The sequence below is a fragment of the Culex pipiens genome, chromosome 1, assembly GCF_016801865.2.
Source record: "Culex pipiens pallens isolate TS chromosome 1, TS_CPP_V2, whole genome shotgun sequence".
Taxonomy (NCBI): domain Eukaryota; kingdom Metazoa; phylum Arthropoda; class Insecta; order Diptera; family Culicidae; genus Culex; species Culex pipiens.
In genome coordinates this window covers 3,953,926-3,979,377 of record NC_068937.1, presented here as the reverse complement: position 1 = coordinate 3,979,377, position 25,452 = coordinate 3,953,926, and the positions used below count along the sequence as shown (strand labels likewise).

Below are 25,452 nucleotides of genomic sequence, written 5' to 3'. Positions count from 1 at the left end.
AATTTTAAGAATGAATTTTAAGAATTTTAGAAATTTTAAGAATTTAAAGAAGTTAAAAAAATAGAGAATTTAAATATTTAAAGAATTTAAATAATTTAAAGTAGTTTAAGAATTTCATGAATTTAATGAATTTAAAGAATTTCAAGAATTAAACAAAAATAAGGAATTAAAAAAATCTAAAGAAATTTTAAGAATTAAGGAACAACTTAAAATGTTCTTAAAGGCATTGTAAGCAAATGATCCAGGTTCCATCCCACGGCGTGGTTTGATCCCTTGTCCTTTGAATTGGCAAGCAAAATGCTATCCACACAACCGTGAATTTTGGATTTTTAAAATTTGTATTGTAAAGTTGAATTTTATAATCGATCGCAGATCGGTAAATAACGTAAAAGCTTAGGCATTTTGTTTTCATAAATTCATTGATGTTTTGCAAACTATAGATAGTAGCATAACTGTAACTATCTACAATGACAATGACAATTACAGTCATGAAATTTCAAATTTAAAAATCAGGCTTGAAATTTGACTTTTTTTCAAGCGAAATTCACTTGAGGATACCGTGGAGAATTTCCCTTATCCTCTAAAAAAAAGTGGACACATCAACAACAATTAATTAGATCCTCTAATAAAGCATTGCAAAACCATAATTTTTTCGTCAATTGATAAATGCAATTTGAGTTGATACATTTTGAACAATAATGACAGACAATACAAAAAATACAATTGTAGCGAAGATCTCTTTATTCGACTGAAAAACCAACAAAATCCCCCTACTTGAGCTTCGCAACGGCACTCGCGATCGTGTCGATAAACAGCGCCGACTCCTTCCCGGTCGGGATGATCTCGCTGGCCGGCAGGACGAACCCGTTGCGGCCACTGTCCCGCAGCTCGACCGTGTACGCGTACTTGATGTTCATCTCGCCGCGGGCCCAATCGTCCGAACCGCCGGACGCCGGGTAGAGGGTATTCCCCGATGGGCCGACCGTGTACGATTGTCCGCCGGACTGGCGCATCCGCTGGGCGGCTTCGTCTCCGACTCGCTTCAGGTCTTCGTGATCGGGGGGGACGACCCGGTCGTAACCCCACGGGTACAGGATGTACTGGCCGTAGCTGTGGAACGTGAGGAAGCCCTTCCAGTTGGCGGCCGAACTCTGCATGAAGTTGTACACGGCCTTGGTTTCCGGTTCTGAGAATGGTCCGGACCCGGCGTAGATGTCCGAGCAGGGTTGCTTGGAGGAACCTTGGCCGCCCCACTTGTAGCCGTAGTTGCGGTTCAGATCCACCCCGGAGCACGGTCCGTACAGGGCGCTTCGGCGGTTCTTGCGCCACAGCCGGTCGTACTGCTGGGTGTACTCGTACCCGTCCGGGTTGTGCACCGGCAGCACGTACCAGTCCACGTTGCGCATGTGTTCCGGCTGGTCGTCCCACTCCTCGACGAGCGCGTTCACCAGATAGGTCACCGTCGCCGGGCTGATCCACTCGCGGGCGTGAATTCCGCCGTCCATCCAGATGGCCGCGTTCGCCGGGTTCCCGTTGGAGATGCGGAGCACCTTGAGGTCCCGGCCCTGGTGCGACTTGCCGATGCTACGGGTGCTGCACAGCTGGGGGTACGTGTCCGCTAGGTAGTCCATCCACTCGTGGATGTCCGCGAGCCGGTGGTAGGCCGTCCACGTCATGCGATGGCCTGGGAAAGTCAAAATTTGCTCAATAGATGGCGGTAGTATTGGGGGTTCAACTTGCGTGCAAGTTGTTGCATGCAACGAACGAATTCTGAACGCAGGAGCTTGAAATCGAAATGTAATCGCGTACAACGTTTGAGGGGTGTGACTAATTGCAATTGTGTTGTATTTGTTGGTGAGGAGGGGTTGTGGCGGGTACTTAAATGAGTATTGATAAAACAAAACGAGCAAGTTTTTTTTCGCGCTTAAGGTGATGTTGGTTACACGTCGTGGAGCTCGCGCGGCAATTACACCTCAAGTCGTAAAATTGCTTTCTTTTGTGCGTGGAATTGAAGTTGTTTATTGCAGGAGCTCCGGATAATTGCTTTAATTAGGTGGATCGAGAGGGGTTCGAATTCGAAAAAAAAGTTGGAAAGTGTTTATATTTATTTCTCCCCTCGAAAGTTTGGGGTGAAAAGGGATTCAACACGCGATTATTATAATACCTCCCGGGAGCAGGAGGTTGCATTAAATCAAGGATGGAACGGTGGTTGGCCGAGGTAAGAGCTGCTGCTTCATAAGCGATAAACGAACGTTTAGTCTCGCCGGAAATTACCTTTTCGGAAGCGTTGGGGTTTCGAGTTTCGTGGGAGTGAACTTCATAAATTATTGCTGCTAATTCGTTTTTGATTTGATTTATGTGCGTTTCACGCCAGTCTTTTTTGTTGTTGTTCAGAAATTGAATTGCAATTGGATTTTTTCAACTAAATATGACTGAGTCACATGAAAAAATAAAAAAATAAATACAAATTTAACAATTCTTGAAGCTAATCAATGTCGACGTTGGACATGTGTCCAAATCCATTGCCAAGGGCAACACAATGGAATCCCACCCCCCTCCGCCAATGTCTGTATGTCTGTTTGTTGTGCACATCATAAATTTGTTCCACATGTGTGTGCTGTATCAACACCACTCCCCCTCTCCTGGCTCCCCGCGCGACAAGCCACCAGGCAGAACGTTCAATCAATCAATCATTTTCACACACACACATGCGAGCAGAAATCGGCTGCGCCAGAGTGTTCACCCAACCCCTGCAAAAGGATGTGGAAATTTATAGAGCGAGCTCCAAAAATGACGATAGTTGGCCGGAAATAACCCTTGGTTTGACGAAAAGCGCCTAAAAAATGCGAAGTGATTTTCAAAAATTGTCACTAGATGGCAGCACGACGCCGAATTCAACTTGCGTGCAAGTTTTGAATGCAACTTGCGTTAAATTTCTGTCGGGAGGACGATTGGTGAGCTAGGGGTTACTTCCATGGGGAGGAAACACGCTTTCCGATTTGTAAAGTCATGAGTCAAATTTTCTATAAGGTGCGGAGGAAAAGGTTTCGTCTTTTCACTCTTTGCTGCATTCCATTGTTGGGCGAAAATTTACCCACTTGCTTTACTTTAATTTGAGGAATTTTATTCAATCCGTTGCTGCTTTGTGAAAAGCACCACCTTTTAATTTGATATGCACAGGTGCTTGGCTCAAGCTGTGAAAAGAATTACTTTTGAGTTGGATTGATGATTATGTGAAAATTTAAAAATGCTTGTTCGTTATTCAGTTTAACTCTTAAAATTCCTTAAAAATCTTTAACTTCCAAAAAAAATCATAAATAAAAGTTTATAGAAATAAAAGCTAAAAAATTAATGTATTACCTGTTTTAAAAGTTCATGAAGTTTTTTGAATTATTTGAAAATTTTCAAAGTTCTAAAATTCTTAAAATTCTAAAAATGTTTTGAATTCCTTAAATTCTTGAAAATCAGAATTTCTTAAAATTATTGAAATCATTCAATTTTACAAATCTTAAAATTCTTATATTTTGAAATATTATAATTTATATTCTTAAAACGCTAAATTTTTTTTATTGGTTTTATTCTTATTTTTTTTAAATTCTTATCTTTTTTAAAATTCTGAAGCTTTTTATTCTTTTTTTAACTTATAAAATTTGTAAAATTGATTTCGTTGCCATAATTCTTGAAATTATTTAAATTTCTAAAATTCTTAAAATTATGCAAATTCTTCAATTTTAAAATCATGTAATTCTAATATTTTCAAATTCTTCAATTTTCTGTATTTTTTATTTTTTTAAGATTCTTTTAATGTTTAAACTTCTTAATTTTTTTATTGTTTATAATTTTTATTTTTTTCAATTATTCAAAGTTTTAAAATGCTGCTTTTTTTAACTTCTTTATTTTGTTTTTGTTTATAATTTTTATTTTTTTCAATTATTCAAAGTTTTAAAATGCTGCTGCTTTTTTTAATTTGATTTAGTTGCCTTTTTTCTTGATTTTTTTTAAATTTCTTAAATTCTTAAAATTTTGCTTATTCTTCAATTTTAAAATCATGTAATTCTAATATTTTCAATTTCTTAAATTTTCTGTATTTTTTATTTTTTTTTTATTTTTTTAAGATTCTTTAAATGTTTAAACTTCTTAATTTTTTTTATTGTTTATAATTTTTATTTTTTTCAATTATTCAAAGTTTTAAAATGCTGCTGCTTTTTTTTCTTTTTTTGTTTTAACTTCTTTTTTTTGTTTATAATTTTTATTGTTTTCAATTATTCAAAATTTTAAAATGCTGCTGTTTTTTTTTTCTTTTTTTTAAATTCAATTATTTTTAAAATTCTAAAATTTATGAGATTGTTGAATTTTTAAAAAAATTCAAGTATTAATAAATAATACTTTTAAAATTCTCAGAATTATTTTATTTTTTAACAAATTCTACAAATAAAAAAAATAATTCTTGATATTTTTAAAATTCATGATTTTTTTCAATTTTTAAAAATCCTTCACTTTTTAATGTTTTTGAACATTCGAACTGTCTTTAAATTTTTAAAATGTTTAAAGATTTTCAAATTCTTAATTTGAAAAAATAGTTCATATTTTTTAAATTCTATTTTTTTATTTAAAAATTTTGGAAATCCATTCAATTTAATTTTTAGAATTAGAAGAGTTTAATGAAATTAAAAAAAATCGAAATTGAATCCTTTAAAATCTTGATTTATTATTCCTATTTTAAAATTTTCAATTTGAGGATCATTTTTTTTATTTTTATGTCCTTGCAGGCAGAGCTGAAAATGTCAGGGGTCCTGACGCGAAAATCGGCGACGCATACACGATTTTTTCAGATCCATTCACAGAACCGCAAAACCATGACATAAACAAACCCGACTCAGTCGTGAGTGCCCTAGCTCACTGAGCAGCTGCAATGCGAGGCAGTAGTCGACCAACGCTCATTCGACGTTGCACGCACACACATAAAGAAACAAGTTTTTACACAAAAAGTTGGTATTTATGCGTGGAAATGTAATTTTGAATATAAGTTATGGTTGTTTTAAGTGTTTTGCACAGTCTAGAACCATTCAATTGTTTAAAAATAGTCAAAATAGTGTTTAGATAGGATTTTACGAGTCAGTCATACGACACGAATTGAGTGACTGTAGCTCATTTTTTCACGTCTCTCATTCTCCAGCAGCCGACCGGCACGAGTCAGACGGCAGTGGTTGAACGGACACAGTAGGCTTACAGTCAGATGCTAGCAGTGAACTGACATTTTGGTTTGCTTCATGTGTACGCTGGGTTGGAAACATTTTGCAGGCCTGCTTGCAGGTTTCAGTAACATTCTTATTATTTATACTGACCGAATTCTTAAAATTCATAAAAAATAAAGTTCTTCAAATTGTTGAAATTGCTGATTTTTTTTTATTATTCAAATTTTTAGAATGATTCATAAATTTATATTTTCAAATTCTTTAAATTAAGAATAAAAAGAAAGAAGAAAGTTTTAAAATATTAAAAATTAAATATTCAAAATATCGAATTCTAGAATTGAAAAGTAAAACCTATACCTTTCTTTAGTAAGAAAGGCAAAAAAAAAAATAGTTCTTCGAATTCAAATTAGTTGTTTAGTGTATTTTTCTTGGTTTTAAAATATATAATCTTAAAATTGATTCCCTTGTGGAACACCAATCAGTGAGGTACTCCTGGATATTAGCTCCTGAAAAGTGCTTAAAAAGTGCAAAAATGCCTCACGGCAAGAAAAAGAGGCGGTCCTCACCAGCAGGATCGGCAGATTTGAAGAAGCTAAAGAATGCCGAAGCGCTACCTGCAAAGCCAGGCAGTTTGAGCAAGGACGCTCAAAAGTTGTCTGGAAACCAGTTCGCTACCCTCCCTGTGGACGTGAGCGAGAAGGAAGAATTTGAACGACGGGAAAAGTTGCCACCCATTTTTGTGAAAACATCGTCATCGGATTCGGTGCGAAAGTGGCTGACCGGGTTTATCAAATCTGGTGCTTTACGAGCTTCCATTCGCTTGTGTGCTGATGGACTCAAAATTCTGCTACCTACCAGAAAGGATTACAACTACGTTCGGGATTTCCTGAACAACACAAAGATTGAATACTACAGCCATGACGATCCAGGTAAACGCCCCATGAAACAGGTCCTCCGAGGCCTGTACGACATGGATGTGAGTGTGCTGAAAGAAGAGCTCAAAACTCTTAAGTTGAACGTGATCGAAGTCTTCAAGATGACGAGACACAACAAGGACATCAAGTATCGTGATCAACTGTACCTGGTTCATCTCGAGAAAGGATCGACAACGCCGTCTGAGCTGAAAGCAGTTCGGGCAATTTTCAACATCATCGTGACTTGGGAACGTTATCGCCCAGTGCACCGTGACGTGACACAATGTTCAAATTGCTTGCAGTTTGGGCATGGTGGAAGGAACTGTTTCATCAAGAGTCGTTGTGCAACCTCCGGAGGTGAGCACAAAACTCAAGCTTGCGAAACAATCAACGAGAACATCGAAGCTAAATGCTTCAATTGCGGCGGCGACCATTCGACCAAGAATCGGAGCTGCCCAAAACGTGCTGAGTTTGTAAAAATTCGGCAGCAAGCGACGACGAGGCACCAACCAAATCGTCGCAAAACACCACCAGCATACACGGACGTGGATTTTCCTGCTTTGGCGTCACCAGGAGCAGGATCTGTTCGAGTGGTTCCAAATCTGCAGCCATTGCCGTTGAATCAGCGGCAAAAAGTTGCAGAGAATACAACACCTCCAGGCTTCAGTCAGCAACCGAGGGAAAACCAACCAGCATCAACGGATGAAGGCAGTAGTGACCTGTTTTCACCACAAGAACTTTTGAACATTTTCATCGAGATGACAACAACACTGCGTGGTTGCAAAACTCGCCAAGAACAAGTAAGAACGCTTGGAGCATTCATCTTAAAATACAGTTCGTAGTTTACTCGTTCTAGTGATTTTGAATATTTCAATGAATTTATTTTTTTTTTTAGTTTTAAGTTAGGATTAGTTGTTAAAGTGTTTTTTTTTTCTTTTTTACCCAAATGTATTCAATTCAATGCAATAATGTAAAACAATTTGAAGCAAATAAATAAATGTGATCAGTTAATAATAAAACAAAAAATACAACAAAGATGAAGAGCATTAGGCCATACCACTTATCATGTAAAAGAAATGTAATTATTATAAGAATGTTCAATAAAGACATATTTAATTTCAAAAAAAAAATAATCTTAAAATTGATAGATTTTTAAGTAAAATTTAGAAAATGCTTTTATCTATTATTACAGTTTTGCAACTGTCTAAAATTTTCAAAATATCAATAAATTTATGATTTTTTTCAATTTTTACGTCTTTTTCTATGTAAATCAAAGCATTTTTGTGATCAAAAATGCGTAAGTAAACGTCATACAATGTACTCTCAATTGTTTACAGCTGAAGTTAAATTCCAAGTCAACAGTATCACAAGTAATTATACACAATAGATTACTGTGATGCTACCACCAAAAAATGCAAAATATCAACGAATTTATGAAAACATATTTTTTCCGATCTTTGTTCCCAAAATTCTAATTTTGTAAAAGTCCAATTTGATTAAAAATACAAAAAATAAATGTTGTACAATTTATTTGAAATAGTTTACAAGCACAACCAATTTTTAATAAAAATAAAAAGAAGTATTTTTGTTGCACCTTTTTTTTTATTTTCGAACAGTCAAAAATTTGATTGAAAAATTGCAATGGCCTTAAGTACATTAGTTAAAATTATAAAATTCATTTAAAATATGGATGATCCCCAATGAAATCTGTAATTAATCGAAGTTAATAACTTGGAATAACAGTTCATCAATTTTCATGACTGTATTACAAAACTACAGTTTAATAATTTGTCAACAGATGGCAGCACAACGCTTAGCCTAACTTGCGTGCAAGTTTTGAACGCAACTCAACGAAATGTGACTCGCAAATCGCGCAAACTGCTCCACAACATTTCCAGCCGCGCAAGTGTGACGGATTTATAAACGATTCCTTTCAACAAAGAACTCAATCAAAGCCGCCAATTCAAACGTGAAGGGAGATGCGTGAAAATGCATAATTGGACACACTCCTTCCCCCAATCGCTCAAGTGCAAACCAAGGAGAAGTGGCTCCTTTGTCAAACACCTTCCAGTTGGTGGAAAAACGCACACGAAAACGCAACTTAAAAGAGGGGTAACGGGGTGTCAAAACAAGCCCGTGACAACCGGCAACCTGACTTGAAAACCCGAGTGGGGTTCCGTCAGTCAGTCAGTGCCTCCGCGGGTGAAAGGACTTACGGTGCGTTCGTTCCGCGGATCTTACCGTCGCGATTCTCCCACAGGTCCAGCTGGTCCTTGGACGGATTTTCCTCGTCGATTGCGCGCTGCATGTCGTCGATCACCACCTCGAAGGGGACGCTGGCCGCCGACAGGAACTGGCGCGCTTTGGTCAGTTGGGGTTCCGGCAGGAACACGTCCACCGAACTGTTGACGTTGTAGTTCCACATGGAGGCCTCTGGTTGAGTGTCATTGGAGAAAGGAAGAAAAACAAGTTTAGTGAATAATTGATGAGAGTGTGGCAGATAAGACCAGCAATAAGTGAAACTTGAGAAAAAAAAGTTTGATCACCGGTATCTAGAAGGTTAGTTGATAAAAATAGTGAAAATCAAAACAGTTTTTCAAATATTTATTGTCATTAAAAATAAACATGGCAATACTTCACGTTCTTTAACACCTAAACTCTCAAGCTCGAGACAAAGGGGGAATATCCATACAAATTCCCCCTTTTTCTCGAGCTTGGGAGTTTAGGTGTTAAAGTTAAAGAATACATGCTAAAGATGGTATTGCATTACTGGATAATTTATTTGCTAACTTGTCAAATCACAAATTTTATGTTGTAAAAAAGCAACGTTACATAGAATAAAATGTAAATTTACACAATTTTTGCAGTACAATACATTTTCTCTGAAAAGTCCTTTCACCTTTTTTTCATAAAATTATTTTTATTAGGTCATTTTCGGTACTGGGACCTGGTTATGACCGATTCTGCTTTTGTAATTACATTTTACTTACAGCATAAAGTACCTCCTTTCACCTTCTAAAATGTACTATTACCTTGATTGCAGTGAAACCTTAAGTTGGTATTCCACTGTGGGAAATTTTATTTTAAAAACACAGTTTTTGTAGTGAAATGGCAAATAAAAGCTACAACAATTTTTATCGAAAGTTTTGTATGCCATGTTTATGGCTATGGTCAAAGCAGAAGCAAGTATGTAATAGGAAATTAAAATTACTTGATTTTGACGTAGACTACGTCTTTGTCGAAGGTACTGGGGTGCCATTCCAAAAAACCCGGGCCGAAGGCCCTGGATAACTGCGTCATCCGTCAAACGCTTATATCTTCCTTCCCTCTAATCGAATCGACACGATTTATGTTCCATTCGATTCGAAAATTATTCAGCAATTTGCTCTAAAACTTTCATTGTTGGCAAAATAGTTTAACTATTGAAACAATTGAATGTTTTAAAATGTTTTCAAAATGCAGAGATTTTGCAAGTAAAATGAGCGCTTCCCACTCACGGACGGGAATGTCAAGTACCTATTTTGAGGGGAAAATCACCCGAGCAACGCGACCGGGTGTCGGTCGCGAAAAAGGAGGGGAAGTAGCGGACCGAAATCATGTATAAGAACGCGCGCTCAGCCCATTCTATCATTCACGTCTCAGACGTCGGACCGGCAGCAGCAGCAGGAAAGCTCAGCTCAGAGCAGCAGCAGCAGGAGAGAGAGGGACCAGAACTGCAAAAGAAGTGCGCATCGCCTTCTCGTCGTCACCGTCAGCCAGTTGCCTCTCGATGGCCGGACCGTTTGGATCGTCCCACCCGGGACGAGGCAGCAACAAGATGAGGCGCGCGCCTGTTGCCTTCTCGCCGAAAAGTTGCCTCTCGTGGGTCAAGCCGTGGTTGTGAAACTTCCAAATTCTAGTTGTTAAACTTCCCAACTCCTCGGAGTTGCCTCACTCCCCGTCCCTCGTCCCACCCGGGGCGAGGCAGCGCAATGAATAATAACAGTTTAAATTTCAGGAACGAAATTTTGGTTTTCGGGGACGACGGACTGCACAGCTTTCTGAGGCTGTTCTCGCCCCCAACCCCTCTCCCTCCCCCTCATTCTGCTACCAAACATTCATTCGGTTCGCGAAAAAATCGTTTTTCGTTCTTCTCTTTCCTTCCTCCATTCGATGTTGTCTAGTCAAAGATTTATCAACACATTCATAGTATGTTTACATGGTAGCTGCGGTTTGTTTCGCATTAGATTTGCCATCTCTTTCTAGTAAAAGTCAATTTGAATCGTATATAAATTCCGTTTCAACAACCGGTACGTACACGGTCCGATTTAATTTACCGATCGCATTCACGATCTTATTCCGTTAATGTATTTCAAGCGTCTAGCTAATTCATCAAAATTAAGAAATGGAAAACTCTGTTCACATATCAAAACTTTACGTAGTCTACGCCATTCCGGTTATGTCTGTGACATAATTACTTTTACTTTTTTATTCGTATTCGCATTGAGATGGTGATCTTAGCGGGTTGCAGACTGGATTTCGTCATGTATGTGTGATAATTGTTGTTCACCAATTCCGTTGCAATACAATCATGTTTTCAAAATAATTTAAATAATGTTTTAAAAGTTGAGATTTTTACAAATATTTTTTCTAGAAATGTTTAGTTCTAACGAAATAATCATATTTTTTCAAATAATTTAAATAATGTTTAAAAAATTAAATGGAATTCTGGGAAATTTAAATTTCAAGAAATTTTAAGAATTTCAAATTTTTCTCTTACATGTTTAAAAATGAGAACCTTTAAGATTTTTTTAGGTTTTGAAAAAAAATATGAAATTAAAAATTTTAAGAATTTTATTTTTTTTAATTTTATAATTTTTAGATTTTTTTTTAATTTTAAGATTGCAAAAAAAATTATGAGTTTTATAAATTTAAATCATTTAAATTTTCAGAGTATTGACAAATTTAGGAATTTCATTTTTTTATTATGAATTTGAACATTTTAAAAAGTATAAATTTTTTGATTTTTTTTTTGCTAATTTTAGGAATTATAGGAATTTTGAAAATTCTAAGAATAAAAAAAATATAATTTCTCGGATTTTAAAAGATGTAACAAAATCCTTAATATTTATAAAAAATAGAATTTTTCAACATTATTTATAAATTCTATGAAAAATTATGTTTATTTCGCTTGAACTAAAAATTTCTGTAAACTGCTTTTTTGTAATTCTTTTAATTTTAATTTACAGAATTTAAAAGATTTAAATATTTTTAAATCTTCTAGAAATGTTAGAATCGAGATTTATTTTTGAGGGATTTCAAAAATTTGATTTGTTTTCAAAAAATCTAAATTTTAGCCAAATAGTGGAAATATACCCTTTCTAATCAAACACCTATCTTCGTCATATGAAGAGTTTGATGCAAAAATACTATTTAGGCTATAAACTTACCAGCAACAGCACCGCCTCAAGTAAGCACGCAAATGTTTGCCATTTACTGGACAAAAATATAAAATTTAATGCACTTTTGATCATAATTTCTATTTTGCGAGACCATTTCTCATCATTTTGTTGGCACACACAGTGACACACACGAGAATCCCTCAAACGCTTAATGAATATCGCCAAAATTAACTTTTCACTTTCGCTTACTTTTTCACGGCGCTTAAGATATGAAATTGCTTCCAACTACCGGCAACATGTTCTTTTGATCATTATTAAGGCACTCAATTGAAGAATAATCCCGAAAAATGTAAATAATTAGCAAGCGCCATAGAAAAAACAAACGCGCCAAGTCTTTTGACGTTTGAATTTTGACCATCCATTCCAATCGAAGGCTGAAGAAAACCGAGCGAGAAGCGAAGGCTAATAAAAAACAAAGGGTGGCCACCAACACCACCAACATGCTGGTGCAGCGCCTGTTGGAGTGAGCCAGTGATGCCAGGGAATTTTCTCTATAAATGCTACTTTTCGTGAGTGTTCGCTTAAAATTTCATCAATTTTGGCAGCACTAAGCAGACCCAAAAGAGCGCTGGAAGAAAAAAAGAACTAAGCTGAAAATAGGAAAATGGGCGTGGCCCAATGCACTCGACTGATTAGAATGCATTTTGGAAATATTTTTTTAAAATGCTTGTAATAGGAATAGCATAACTATTATTAAAAGTGAAAATAAACAGAAATGTTCACAAAAAGTTGCTCTACTCGTTGGTGTACTTGGTTTTAGTAAATTTCAAGGAACACTCCAGATTATCCAGCATCATTCAAACACGACCGCTTATTAGGCTTAAAATTTGTATATTTCCCCCACATATTTTTTCGTGAAAAAAATAATTTTGCGGTACGAAATCTCACGAATATTTAAAATATGTTTAAACGGGTCCGAATTTGCAAATAATAATAAATAACAATCGTTTATCTCTCTGATTTTCCGGTTGTAATGATAAAAATTAAATATTGTTCAAACTGGATTATCGAAAGGTCTTCCATTAAACTTCGGATAAACTTATCTTTCTCATGACTGGTATTGCTTAGTTAGTCACTAGAATCGTTCCTATTTTTAGGTGAAGGATTTGATTGTATTTGCAACCAATTTGCAGATTTTTTCTAGCCTAACAAGTTATTTAGCAAAAAAATAGCAAAGTTTTAATCGAAGGTCAAAGTTCTGATCTGCCAAAATTAGCGGTTCGATAGAATTACATGCTATTCCCCCATCACACACCAAACTTATCCTGCAACTCCGCCACCGCATTGCGCTTATCCTGATCGTCGTAATCCACTCGCCACAGCTGAGCTCCATCGTACTTGACCGGCACCGGTTCTTCTTTGGCCGCCTCTTGCCTTGCGGAACCACCCTGCTCTTCTACTTCTACCGCTGCAATCTGTTCCGGAACCTCCGGATCTACCACCAGAGCATCCGATCCATCCTTTTCCACGATCGATAGTCCACTCACAACGTTTAGCACGAGCACTAGAGGCACCAGAATCGGTGCTGCAATCTTAAAGATCTTCATTTTTTCACCATTGAAACCGCGATCGAAACTGACCACCGGCGGCCGGTCCCGGCTGGCTTTTATAACGTTTTTTTGTGAACCAGCTCCCGGTTGGTTGGCCGGCCGGTTCAACGAGTTCAACGGTCCCGTTCTTCACGCTTGATCACGACGACCACACCTCGTTCTTCATTAAGGAGAGAGTATAGGTACTTGTAAATTCAGAACTTGCTGCCGCGCAAGAAGAACACTTGGTCAGACTACCTGATGAAGGAAGGGGAGATGGCACAATATCACATTTGCATATGAATACAAGTTTGTTTTTTTTTGTTCTTCGAAAACGGTTCTTGAGATGCGAAGAGAAATGCTTAAATATTGATAATGAGAATGGAGACGATGATGACGGTATACTTATTGGTAGTCTGGTCTGGTATCTTTTTTCTTGACCTACATTAACCAGTAAGGTTCTAACAGGTTGAACACCCACATCCTGTGGCAATTTGTCAATAACATTACATAGAAAAACATACAGTTGGATAATTTTTGAGCGAGATAAAATGTTGATGCCTTGAACAAAATTGCCAACAACTTTTTAGAAGAAAGCAAGAATATTTCTGCAAAGTTTGATTTTATTAACACTTTAATCGTGAACCACCCTTGTTTTCAACCAAGTCTAAAGTGGCCCCTTCCTATTTGCCACAATATTCTCAAGACTTCCCAAGTAGCATTTGGCAACATGATAAATTTGACTAAGTCCAGTTTTTGTTTTGTTATGCTGTAGAAACATAAAAATGACCTTTTAGCAACAATACGTTGCAATGTTGCAAACCTTCCGAATTGAAAACAATTTTGCAACAATCCATTTCGTTTTGTAATCGAAACATATTGAAAACTTATTGGTTCCATTGTTGCAACATGTGACTTAGCCCGATTTGTGTGCTAAGAATAATATTGAAATCAAAAATCCTTAGATACAGTTCAGCCCAACCATTTACCCTTTCATCAATTCATCCGTGGCTCAGTGGTAGAGGCAAGGTGTGAAGATCTGAAGGTACCAGTACAGAATCCCGACAGGGGCAAATTAGTTTTTTTTTCTTGTCTAAAAAGGTTTTTTTTTGTTTCGCACAAATTAAACGACAACATAACGGCAACATCATGACAACACAACAAACTACTTTACCGACATATTTAGACAAACAAATTGTTTCTGGAACTTCGTCGTAACAAAGTTGAAACAAGCGGCTAAATGTTGCCAACACAAAATTTTCGTGCGCTTTTTAGGGCACCACGAGTGTTCTAACTATGTTGTGATAGCACATATTGGGTGTTACGAAATAGTTGCATTTAAGGATCCGCAACAAAAAATGTTACTTGGGTTAACATGTTAAAACTTGACCAAACTTCATCAATTTTCCACTTAATTTTGCGATCTGAACCACAATGTATTGCGGCATTCAAATTGATAATTCCACAACAAAGTAATCATTAAAAGTACAAATGTATGATTGAGCTTGAAATTTACCAGTTCCGGCATTTGGAGTAGGAGGACAAGTGTAACAAGCTAAGGAAATGCTCTATAACTTATTAAAAACGTTAAAAAATCTGTCGGATTTTTTTATAATCATCTTATTCCAGGTCTTGACTAAGACTTTGATAGAACAAGTTTTTTAAAAATCCTGTTTTTTAATGTAAAAAATGATTTTTAAATTTTTGATTTTCCGTACGTTCTACTCAGCTAGTGGGGCAAGACGAACAATGCATGAGACAACATGTTAATTTGCTAACAATTGAACTGTTATCACTTAGATACATCAGATTAGAATGTATTTGGAACGTTTCTTTCATTTTTAGATTGAATAATAATATTTTACTATAAATTTGATCGTTTTTACGAAAAAACATTACTCAGATGATAAATAGTAAATTTTCATATTATCACTATATTTTGCTTGGACAATTTTTTAAACAACTGTTTATCAGTTTTTAAGTACTTTTATGTATTTATTTCCCAATAAAATATGTTGTTGCAGCAATTCGTATTTTTTCAATACTAATAATCCAAACACTTGCCCCACCTGAAAAAGATTTTTTAAAAGCTCTCAACAAAAATAACCAAAGTTAAATCATACATTATAATAGGTTCAAGCCATTGGTAAGGACACTACTGATCTAGGAAAAATAACATTTGATAAAATGAGCCTTAAAACGAACCCTAAGCCTTATTTTGTACTTTCCAAAATAAAGAAAACAAAGGTTTTGAAAAAAAACTTCATTAAATCTTATGCCCCGTGGCGTTTACGTTGATTTAGCGGTTATGTGGTAGTAGAATCAGCTAATTGCATTGCTAGCAACAATTTCTCATACTGGAAATAATCAAAATTGTACAAATTACGGCCGTACGGGCGATTGTTCCTCTTGCCCCATATGGTCGTCTTGCCCCACCTTTCCCTAATTAATTAAAAAAAATGAATTTTAAAATATGAAAACCAGCCTTAACCTTTACCGATTTGGTTCAAAATTCACCTAGGGTTTTTTTTTAAATTTTCTTTTTTTTGCCTTCAGCAGGGTGATTAACATAAAAGTTGAAAATTTTATATACGACCCATGGTTTTAACATTTGTATGAAAAATGTGTTTAAAAATGCATTATACACCTGTCCTGTTGTTTTTTTTTTATCATTGGTTTCCAAAATACCTAAGAATTGACGATATTTTTTTGTTTTTTTTTTTGCATTGAAATTCCATAAAAATTAAAAATATTTTTAATCCAACCCAAACATGCTAAATATGATTATCATTGCAGAAAAATGCGTTTTAGATTTTTTCAGTTGATTTAACTTTTATTTTTATTAAAATTTGGAAGTTAAAAAAAATTTTTTTTGCCCTCTGATTTTTCGGACCAATTATGAAGGGGGCGACATAAACTTTGAAAAATATTTGCAACGGCCTAAGTCATAAAAAATATTTTTTTTTTCTTCCCTGTGCAGTCCAGACTTGGTTATCCGAAGCCTCGTTTTTCCGAAGTTTCGATTATCCGAAGGGTTGTATGGGACTGCGAATAATCGAATCAAAAAAATGTTTTTTTTTTTTTTTAAATTAATTACTGCAACGCCATTTTAGTCAACTTTGAATGGTTGATTGCCAATGGAGCACCCGCCGTCGAGCAGTTTTTGCTTTTTTCTACAATGTATTTCTTATGGATCGAACTGTCAAAAACTGCTCGACGGCGGGTACTCCATTAAATTGAAAATGCATTTTTTCTAATATTTCATCTTTGTCATTTTGGCCGCCATCTTGGATTTAAAAACTCTAATTCACTTTAGAGTAGTTTAGGACTTAAGCTCGACAATCTAAAATAAGACAGCGAAATTTTTTTTTTGTGATTTGATTATCTGATGTTTTGATTATCCGAAGTGATATTTTGCCAAGGCCTTCGGATAATCGAGTCAGAACTGTATCTGTTTTGTTTCCTTCTGAAAAGCCCTAATCATAACCTACAACTTGGCCAAAGACACCAAATCGATCAGAATAGCCCTTCTCAAGATATAGAATTTCATTCATTTGCATACCCATTTTGTTTGACCGGCCCCCTAAATTGTATGGAGGCTTGTATGGAGAAACTCATGACGCAAAATGACATGGACAAAATTTTATCCAAATCAAAAAATACAAAGGAAGTGCCATTCGATAAAAAAAATCTAAACCAAATATGGTATGTGTTTGGCATCTAGGAATGCTAGAATTGATCCAGAAATTTTGGTCACCCTGGATTACAGTTTAAGGATTTTCTAGTTATCTTCAGAGTAAAAATGAGCCATCGCTTTTTTACAAATGATTGCATTAAAAGACATTGGATTTCTTTTACATCCTTATTTTTCACGGAATAATCATTTTAGCTGTTGTTCATCAAGAAAATTGTAAACATAATTTATCATCTGCTAACTGGGTGAATGAGGGACAATTCTTCGTAGAACGGCTGTATAACAAAAAATGCATATCTTGCAGTTGTCAAAGGCTTACTACACATACCGTCAACATTACGCTGCCTCTGTGCTCTCTTATGCTAACTAAATAGGAAAACCAGCATCTGTATACGTTAACAGACGGACGGATGTACGAGTGGTTTCGAGTGGTCGTTTGAGTATACAAAACAAACTTGCTGAGCTTTGAAAATGTTTCACTAAGGGAGCGTTACCGTTTTTTTTGCATAACTGTTGAATAATGAATTAAATTAGTTTGTATTTGAGAAGGGGTAGGATTTCAAGTGTGCAAATATTTGGTGTGCGGATATTATTTGCAAGGGTGGATAATTTGGTGCAAAGTTTGCAATAACCTTAACATTAAATATCTACTGTGTTTATATTACAAATCGGAAGTTTTCTAATATATTGTCGAAAGTTGGTTGCATTCCCCTATATCCCTTTGCTTTCGTCGTATTTGTAGGAATCTTGCTGCCATTATCGCATTGTGTTTCGATTTGAAGAAAGTGGGCTCGTGTCATCGCTGTAAGTTTTTCGTTATTTATCAATTGTTTTGAATGCTGATTTTTATTTAAAAATGTTTAGAATCATGGAAGAAGCAAGCAGTTCGGTCAAACGGAGAGTCCAAGCGCAGCCGTACTCCTGTTGCACTGACACAAAAGTTACAACCTATGAACACACGTGGACTGTACAAAATCTACATCCTTGTATGGTGAACTTGAGATCATCTGAATATTCATCAGGTGATGATAAAAAGATAAAATGGTTCTGGGAACTGATCCTTAAACACAACTCAAAATCAGTATTTAATGTGTACCTACGCTTTGTTTCCGGCAATTCATATAACTTTATTGCAAAAGTGGAGACCGTAATCAATGATAAAAAAAATTACAAAAACAGCTAAAGAAGGAAAAACTATAAAAGACACATACTACGATTGTGTCAATATGAAAAGAGATGAAGAAGATGATTCATTCACATTTAACCTAGAACTAACAATCATAGAAGATTTTAAATGTGCAGATGTTAGCTTGCCAGCTGGAAGGGATTCTAACTTGTTTGAGCTGGGCCCGATCTTACTGGATGATAAAGAATTTAGCGACGTTGTCCTCGCAGTAAATGGAAAAGAATTCTTGGCACACAAGGCAGTCCTGGCAAACCGTAGCTCAGTGTTCCGAGCAATGCTGAACCACGAGATGATCGAATCCACCCAGAACAAGGTAACAATCACCGACATTGAGCCCAAAGTGTTTGAACAATTGCTGCGCTTCATCTACACCGATTCGGTGGCGGATTCGGACATGGCGACGATGGCCTTTGATCTGCTACAGGCAGCCGACAAGTACGACTTGGAGACGCTGAAGACTCGCTGCGAGGCCGCACTTTGTGGTCAAATATCGAAGGAAACTGCCGTGAATACACTCGTTCTTGCCGACTTGTGCCGAGCGGATAAGTTAAAGCGAGCTGCGATCAACTTTATCGGAAGGAACGTCGGGGTGATTCAAACTGAAGACTGGAAGAAACTTACGCTGAAGAACTTTGAGTTAGCTAATGGGGTTGTGATTGAGTTGTTGGAAGGCACCCAACTGAAATAATTGATATCCTTTTTCATCATTGTAAAAAGGCACATGTTCTACTGAATAAAAATGTATGTCCTGTTCTGAAATATTTGTTGCCTTTTATGCTATAATATCACTTAAAAATCCTATCGTTTCCGTTTATCAGGATTTAACGAATGCAAATGAAGTCAGAATCATTTGTTTCCTTCGATTGCCCACCTCTTACCCATCATACACAGTTTTTGTTCAAATTATTGGTAAAAAGTGTGATAAATTACTCTAAAACTATGCTACAAAATAATTTAAGATTAAATCCGGTAGATACAAGGAAGGCTTTTGTAAGAATACCTGTCATAATTTGACCGAGCCACGTAGCCCAGTGGTAACGCTTCCGCCTCGTAAGCGGTAGATCGGTGTTGAAATCCCGGCTACGACTAACACAACTGGTGGTCTTTTCAATTCTGGATTCGATTGCTTAGTGAAGGGAAGGTAGTGTATCATCACAAGCTGGACCTTAACAGAACACCTGAGGGAAGGCAACCTATAGAATGTTAACATTAACCTTAACCTATCTGGAGTTTTTTTTTCTGAAAAGGTTCAATAAGCCAAATTTCCAGTTTTGCATTTACTGGCCAACAAGATCAAATTTAATGCACTTTTGATTAAAATTTCAATTTTTCGGCATCATTTCTCATCACTTTGATTGCACGTGCTTTAGCTTTTCACGCGAAAAATAGTCCCGAAACATGCAATTAATTAGCAAGCGCCGTCAAAAAAAAACAGACTCCCTGAATCACTTGACGTTTTTCATATTCTCGTCGAAGGCTGACGGAAACCGAGCGTGAAGCGAAGGCAAATAAAGAAATAAAGGCCGATAATAGAAAGATGCGTGGGCAACAGGGCATTCTCGTCAGACGGGAATAGACTTTGAAAATATTTTTGTAAAATGCTTGTAAAACAAATAGGAATAACTTTTGGTAAAAGTCGGATTAAACAGAAATGTTCACAAAAAGTGGCTCTACTGGTTGGTGTACTTGGTTTTAGTAAATTTCAAGAAACATTCCGGATTATCGAGCATCGTTCAGGCACCTCCGCTTAGAGTGATGGAAATGGATATTTTTCGCCAATTTTTATTTAGTGAACTTCTTTTTTTTTATTTTCTCATCTTCTCGCTAGTGCCTCACACAAACTAACAATATCGTATAAAATTCCCCCCTTTGAAACTATTTCCAGCACCACAAGCCGAGTCCCGCTCGGACCGCCACCTACGAGGTCAACGACGAAGACGACGAGGATGACGACGACGACGACCGCACGCTAGAGGAAGAGACGACCGCTCCCTCTCCGGTACGGGACCAGTCCCGGCGCAGAAGTTTCGTCATCAGCAGCCACCCCAACGACGAGCTCGACGACGGCCAACCGGATCTCCGACCCGACTGCGACCAAACGTACACCCTTCCACCGGTCGTTCCGGCGAGCAGCGAAGAAATGCGCACGAAACGACCGAGCTCGGGCGTTGCCCCGAATGGCGTCAAGGCGCCGCCCTCCAAGGCGACGACGACCCCGAAGAAACGCAACAGTCTGAGCAAGGGTTCCTCCGGCCAACCCCCGCGGAAGGCTACCGAGGATAACAAGGAGAATCAGTCGAGGATTCGCGATCTGGAGCAGATCTACAACCTGACGTTGAACGAACCGGCGGCGGCTTCGCCGCGCCGAGTCAAGAGTCCCGCGAGGAAGTTCTGCGACAAGTCGACGGCCCCCTCGCCAACGCACTCGGGGCCCTTGAACGACAGCTGGGCGAAGGAGCGCGAGCTCGAGCTCAGCATTACGGAGCTGCAGGAGAAGCTCAAGGACACCGAGGAGCGGTACGAGAGTCTGAAGATTCAGTACGACACGCTGTCGCAGGTTCACCGGGCGCTCCGGGAGACGCACGGTTCGATCCAGGACGAGAGCGACCGCCTGAAGCTGGACGTGCAGCATCTGACCGAGTGTGCCAACGTGTTGCGGGCGGAGTTGCAGTCGGCACGGAGCGATCGGGACGCGGCGCTGGAGCTGCAGAAGATACTGCAGTCGGAGCTGGAGGAGTCGCGGCGCGACCGGAAGCGCTACCAGGAGCTGAACGAGAAGGACACCCGCACGATACAGGACCTGCAGCGGCAGTGCCGCGAGATGGAGCGGATCCTGATGCGGAAGCACCCGGACTCGGTGTCGGCGCTGATTGGTGAGTCTTGTGGGTGTTTTGACGGAAGGTTGAGACTGATGTTGATTTTTTTTTTGTTTTGTAGTGGCCAGCAAGAACACCACCAACAGTGCCCAGCAGCAGGAGTCGTCCTCGTCGCAAACCCGGCGTCTTCTGGAGCAGCGGATCGCCCAGCTCGAGGCCGACGCCAAGGAGCAGGACGCGAAAGCGCAAGGTATTCTCGCGAACGTGCAAGCCCGCTTCAACAGCGTGCAGGCCAAGTACGAGACGCACATTGCCGACCTGGAGATGCAGGTGCTCAGCCTGCAGGAGATCAACTCCAAGCTCAACGAGAAGATCATCCGCCAGATGGAGGAGCTGTCGAGCATTACGAGCCACGCGGCCACCTCGCTGACCGCTGCTTCCGCCGCCGCGCAGGCCCACGTGGCCACCAGCAGTTGCTTCACGCAAACTGAAGAGCTGCCCGAGCGGGAGTGCTCTCCCGCAGGCAGCAGCCACAGTTCCGGTACTAAAACACGGTCCATTTCAGTGCAAACCGATAGCAAGCTGACGGCGGGCACGGGACGTGCCGGAGGAGCGGGTCAACAGCAGCCGAAGCGGGCCGCGTCCGCCAGCGCTGCGGCGGCCAGCTCGTCCAAGCAGCTGCCCAACTCGCTGTCCGACTCGCAGATCCAGAGCCGCGAGGACGCCCACCTGTTGGCCACGATCCGGGGCATGCGGGTCGATCTGGCCATCAAGGAGAAGGCGGTGCAGCGGTTGACGCGCGAGGTCGAGGACTGCAAGCGCACGATCCGGAAGTTGCAAAAGGAGCGCGATTCGTACTTGAAGCCGGAGGGTGGAAAGCCGGCCGCGAAGAGCGGGAAAGCGTACGATCCGGCCCAGTTTGCTGATGGTGGGGATGGCGGCGGCGGCGGGAGTGCCCTCAAGGATGCCAACCTGAAGATCAGGCTGCTGGAGGCGGACTACAAAACGTTGCATGACAAGCGGCTGCAAGATGTGAGTATTGTTTCTTCAAAACTGTCGTTTTAGAACCTTCAAATTAGTTGAATTAGAACTGATTTTGATTGGTGCGAGTGTCAAAATTGAAACGATGAAAAAGCCCTGATGTTTGACAAGGTTTCTTTGATCGCTGCCTGATTGGCACCAGCAAAAACACTGAAAAAAGTAATTTCGACAACTTTCTGCAAAAACACGTGGATTTTGACAGCTCTTTCGACGAATCTGTCAAAACCAATGTTGTTACATCAAAAAGGTTGCTTCGTCGCAACTTGTCATAGTATTAGGGAGCGTTCTTTTATTACGTAACGCGAAAAATCGGACTTTTAGACCCCCTCCCCCCCCCTCGTAACAAAATTTCCATACAAATTTTAAAAAAATTGTATGGAGCGTAACACGGCCTCCGACCCCCCTCCCCCCCCCCCTACTGCGTTACGTAATAAAAGAACGCTCCCTTAGTGTTGCCTGAAAAAGTCATAATCGTAATTTCCAAAACACACACAGCTCAAAACGCTGCAGGCGGCCCACGAGCGCGAGCTGGCCGCGTGCCACGAAACGGTCCGGATCATGCAGCAGCGGTTGGCCGACCGGGAGGACCACCTCCAGCAGCAGCAACACCAAACCAAGGAGAAGCGACGGCCGAACCACAACGTGGACTACTACGCGCTCAAGGCCAAGGTAAGCCAGGGCGGGGGGAGCAAGGTGACAAGTGCGTCCGAATCGACCACGTCGCGGTCCAAGTGAAATTTTCGGAGGTTATGTTTTGTTTGACGTTTTAGTTTGTTTACGTTTTTTAATTAACACGATTTTTGACACTCACTCGAGCTTTGTTTACTTTTTCTCACACCGAATCACGCATTTGATTTTTTTTCTTCGTTTTGCCTCACCGTCGGATGTTCCGGATTCCGATTTTTTCACTAAATTTTTCCCCACCAAAAAAACACGTTCTTTAATCCAGCGTAAACAAACGTTCAAGAAGGTCATTGCGCGCAGTCTCGGAACGGTCCGGTCGGCATCCGGTGGAACCCGGTTCCACCATTGGCTTAGCGGAAGTCCCAAAAGAAGTCGACCGAACGGCAAAAATGGCACCGGAAGTGGTCACTCGGCGATGCTCACGTAGCAGTAGTAGAGGGAGGGAGAGAGCGAGAGAGAGAGGTGCTTTTCGCTTGGTTTACTGTTTACTGTGTCAGTCGGTTTGGTTGGCGTATGTTTTTCTGCTGGTTTTGATTTTGATGAGTTTTCTAGATAAGTGTAGAGTAGTTCTTGCTTGGGTCAAGACAGTGAGCAAGAGAGCGACTCTCTCCTTTGTTTGACTCTCATTTTCTCAAGAGAGCGTTGCTCTCTTGCTCTCTGTCTTTCCTCGCGCTCTGAATTAATGAAGAAAACTAAAATTTAGAGAACAAAAATAAATAAATAAATGAAACAATTTGAATTTTTATTCTCTAAATTTAACCACATCGGCATGCAGTTTAGTGGCTAGTTTTTCACAACATCCATCATCCTAACTCAAGCTCATCTCTCCCCGTTCAAAAAACGGTCCAAAACTATCCGAAACCTCCGAAAAGGTCACCTCGCTCGAGCGACGCCACACCGAACGGGAACAGCGCCTCCACATGCTCGTCGAAGCGCTCAGCAAGGGTGGCAAACTGAACGGGGTCCACATCCGGCAGCTGGCCTCCACGTCGTCTTCCGGCGGCGGCGGCGGCATGGACGAAGATCCCCACAATCTGGCCAGCATCCACCAGCATCATCAGAATGCCACCGTGGGAGGAAATTTGTAAATTTCAGATTTTTTTAGAAAAGAAGAAAATCTCTCCCTCGTTTTTCTATATCTATTCGTGTTTTGAACTTTTATTTGTTTTTATCATTCTCTCTGTAAAAGACTATTTGATGCGGAGAGGAACAATTAATAAAGTATAGAGTTACAACTAGAATTTAGAGCAGACTAAAGTTGGTGAAGTTTGGTAATCCGGACTCGACTTTTCAAAAAAGAAACAAAACCACGTACTTGTTGGGTTCCTAACAAATCTTGATATTCCACGTAACGATGCTCTCTCCCTCTCCCCTTAGATCTCAAACAAGATTAGTTTTTAGATTGTTCCCTACCTTGAAAAGTAGACAACCGACAGCAAATCAACCTGTAGAATGTTAAAAAAAATATAGCAATTATTGGGGACGGGAAAAACGATAGAATTAAACACGTTTTTAAGAAAAAGTACTAGAACTCAACAGATCTCAATCGTTTTTACCGTTATTGTTGACCCAAAGCGTTCGGAAAAGTTTATTTTACAATTTTTTCTATGCGCCATCTATCTTTCGAGGGCATCATTGCGACTTATTGCATGCAATTTTACAAACTTGCATAGAAATGTTGAATTGCTGATGGAAAAAGATAGATGGCGTTAACTTACAAATTTAAATCAAAAATTATTTTCATTTAAAACACAGTGATTTAACAAAAGAGACTGCGTGTGTGTGTACCGAAATTGCGAGAAAATAAAGAAAAAATGTGTTAAGATAGGTGCGCGAAAACGTTTTGAGAATCAAATTCTCCGCCTTTTCGCTTTGACGACGCGTAAAGTGACTAGAACTATAAGTATAGGTGTGACTAGGTGTACAGCCGGAGTGTGTGTCCCAAGGTAAGGGAAAGCGCTCTGGAAATAATTATGAAAGGAAAAAAAAAAGAGTTCCAACCTGATTGTTGCAAGCGAGTTTTCTTGGAAACTTCAGATAATCGAATCATCGAACCAATTTTTAATCGTATATTTTTTTCTCACTTTTAACATCAAATTCGAGTTCTGTGACCCCATATTTGTCAGTGTTGAATGGTTGATTGCCTGTTACATCACCAAATGCATTTTTTCAGTATTTCTTATCGCTTTTTGACCGCCATCTTGAATTTAAAATTTACAAATCACTTTAAAGCATTTTTGGGGTCATATTTGAGCTCAACGACCCCAAAACCAGACATAACAAATTGTTGAAATGGAGGATTTGGAGAAGAAAATTGTACAAATTTTGTTATTAGTAAAATTCTAAATTCTTTTAATTTATTTTATTTTATTTTTATTTTAAATAGTTTTAATTTTTTGTTCATTTTAAATTTGAAAAAAAAAAAACAAAAATCTACACAAATGATTTTTTTTTTAATTTTATGCAAAAAATGAAAAACTGTACGAATTTTTATATTTAAGTTTACAACAATTTTGTAATTCAGTTTAAATTTTCCAAATTTGTAATATTAGTTATTTGCAATTAGTTAATTTCTTAAATTCTAAAAATTTGATATGATAATATAGTTTATAAAATTTAAAAATTTGTAAAATTTGGTAATTCGGTAATTTCGGAATAAAATTTATAAAATTTGTTAAAGGTAGAATATTTAAAAAAAAATCAAATACATTCAAACCCCGATGGTTTGACACCAACTGTTGTCAAACGAACGGGGTCACTTTTTAGTTTGACACCCCTTTTACACGGAGTTCACACACACTACCAAACGTTTGTTTTGATAGTGTTAGTGAGCGCCGTGTAAAAAGTGCAAGTTCGTCACTTTTTAGTTTGACTTTGTCAAACCAACGGGGTACAAACTAAAAAGTGTCAAACGAAAAAGTGACCAACCACCGGGGGTTGAGTGTAAAAAAA

General features: G+C 38.7%; 2 protein-coding genes across 2 annotated transcripts; one reads left to right on the top strand and one right to left on the bottom strand.

Moving 5' to 3' along the window:
* Positions 1-723: 723 nt before the first annotated feature.
* On the bottom strand, positions 724-13,315 carry LOC120432213 (carboxypeptidase B-like). The gene is made up of 3 exons (XM_039597373.2): positions 12,806-13,315; positions 8,351-8,542; positions 724-1,684 (listed from the first exon to the last, which is right to left on the bottom strand). Exons 1-3 carry the CDS (start codon positions 13,095-13,097, stop codon positions 771-773), a joined length of 1,398 nt encoding a protein of 465 aa, XP_039453307.1. The 5' UTR covers positions 13,098-13,315; the 3' UTR covers positions 724-770.
* A 4,432-nt stretch (positions 13,316-17,747) lies between these two features.
* On the top strand, positions 17,748-24,475 carry LOC120432309 (centrosomal protein of 162 kDa). Its single transcript, XM_052709260.1, has 5 exons — positions 17,748-18,548; positions 19,845-20,832; positions 20,897-21,807; positions 22,312-22,485; positions 23,373-24,475. Exons 1-5 carry the CDS (start codon positions 17,928-17,930, stop codon positions 23,586-23,588), a joined length of 2,910 nt encoding a protein of 969 aa, XP_052565220.1. The 5' UTR covers positions 17,748-17,927; the 3' UTR covers positions 23,589-24,475.
* The last annotated feature ends 977 nt before the right edge of the window (positions 24,476-25,452 follow it).

Excerpts from the sequence above, each read along its gene's own strand:
- LOC120432309 (XM_052709260.1), top strand. The coding sequence starts at position 17,928 with ATGATAAAAAAAATTACAAAAACAGCTAAAGAAGGAAAAACTATAAAA. Across the intron at positions 20,833-20,896 it reads CTCGGTGTCGGCGCTGATTG|TGGCCAGCAAGAACACCACC; the intron begins GTGAGTCTTGTG and ends TTTGTTTTGTAG. Across the intron at positions 22,486-23,372 it reads ACTACGCGCTCAAGGCCAAG|GTCACCTCGCTCGAGCGACG; the intron begins GTAAGCCAGGGC and ends ACCTCCGAAAAG.
- LOC120432213 (XM_039597373.2), bottom strand. The coding sequence starts at position 13,097 with ATGAAGATCTTTAAGATTGCAGCACCGATTCTGGTGCCTCTAGTGCTC. Across the intron at positions 8,543-12,805 it reads GGAGTTGCAGGATAAGTTTG|AGGCCTCCATGTGGAACTAC; the intron begins GTGTGTGATGGG and ends ACACTCAACCAG. Across the intron at positions 1,685-8,350 it reads CCTGTGGGAGAATCGCGACG|GCCATCGCATGACGTGGACG; the intron begins GTAAGATCCGCG and ends TGACTTTCCCAG.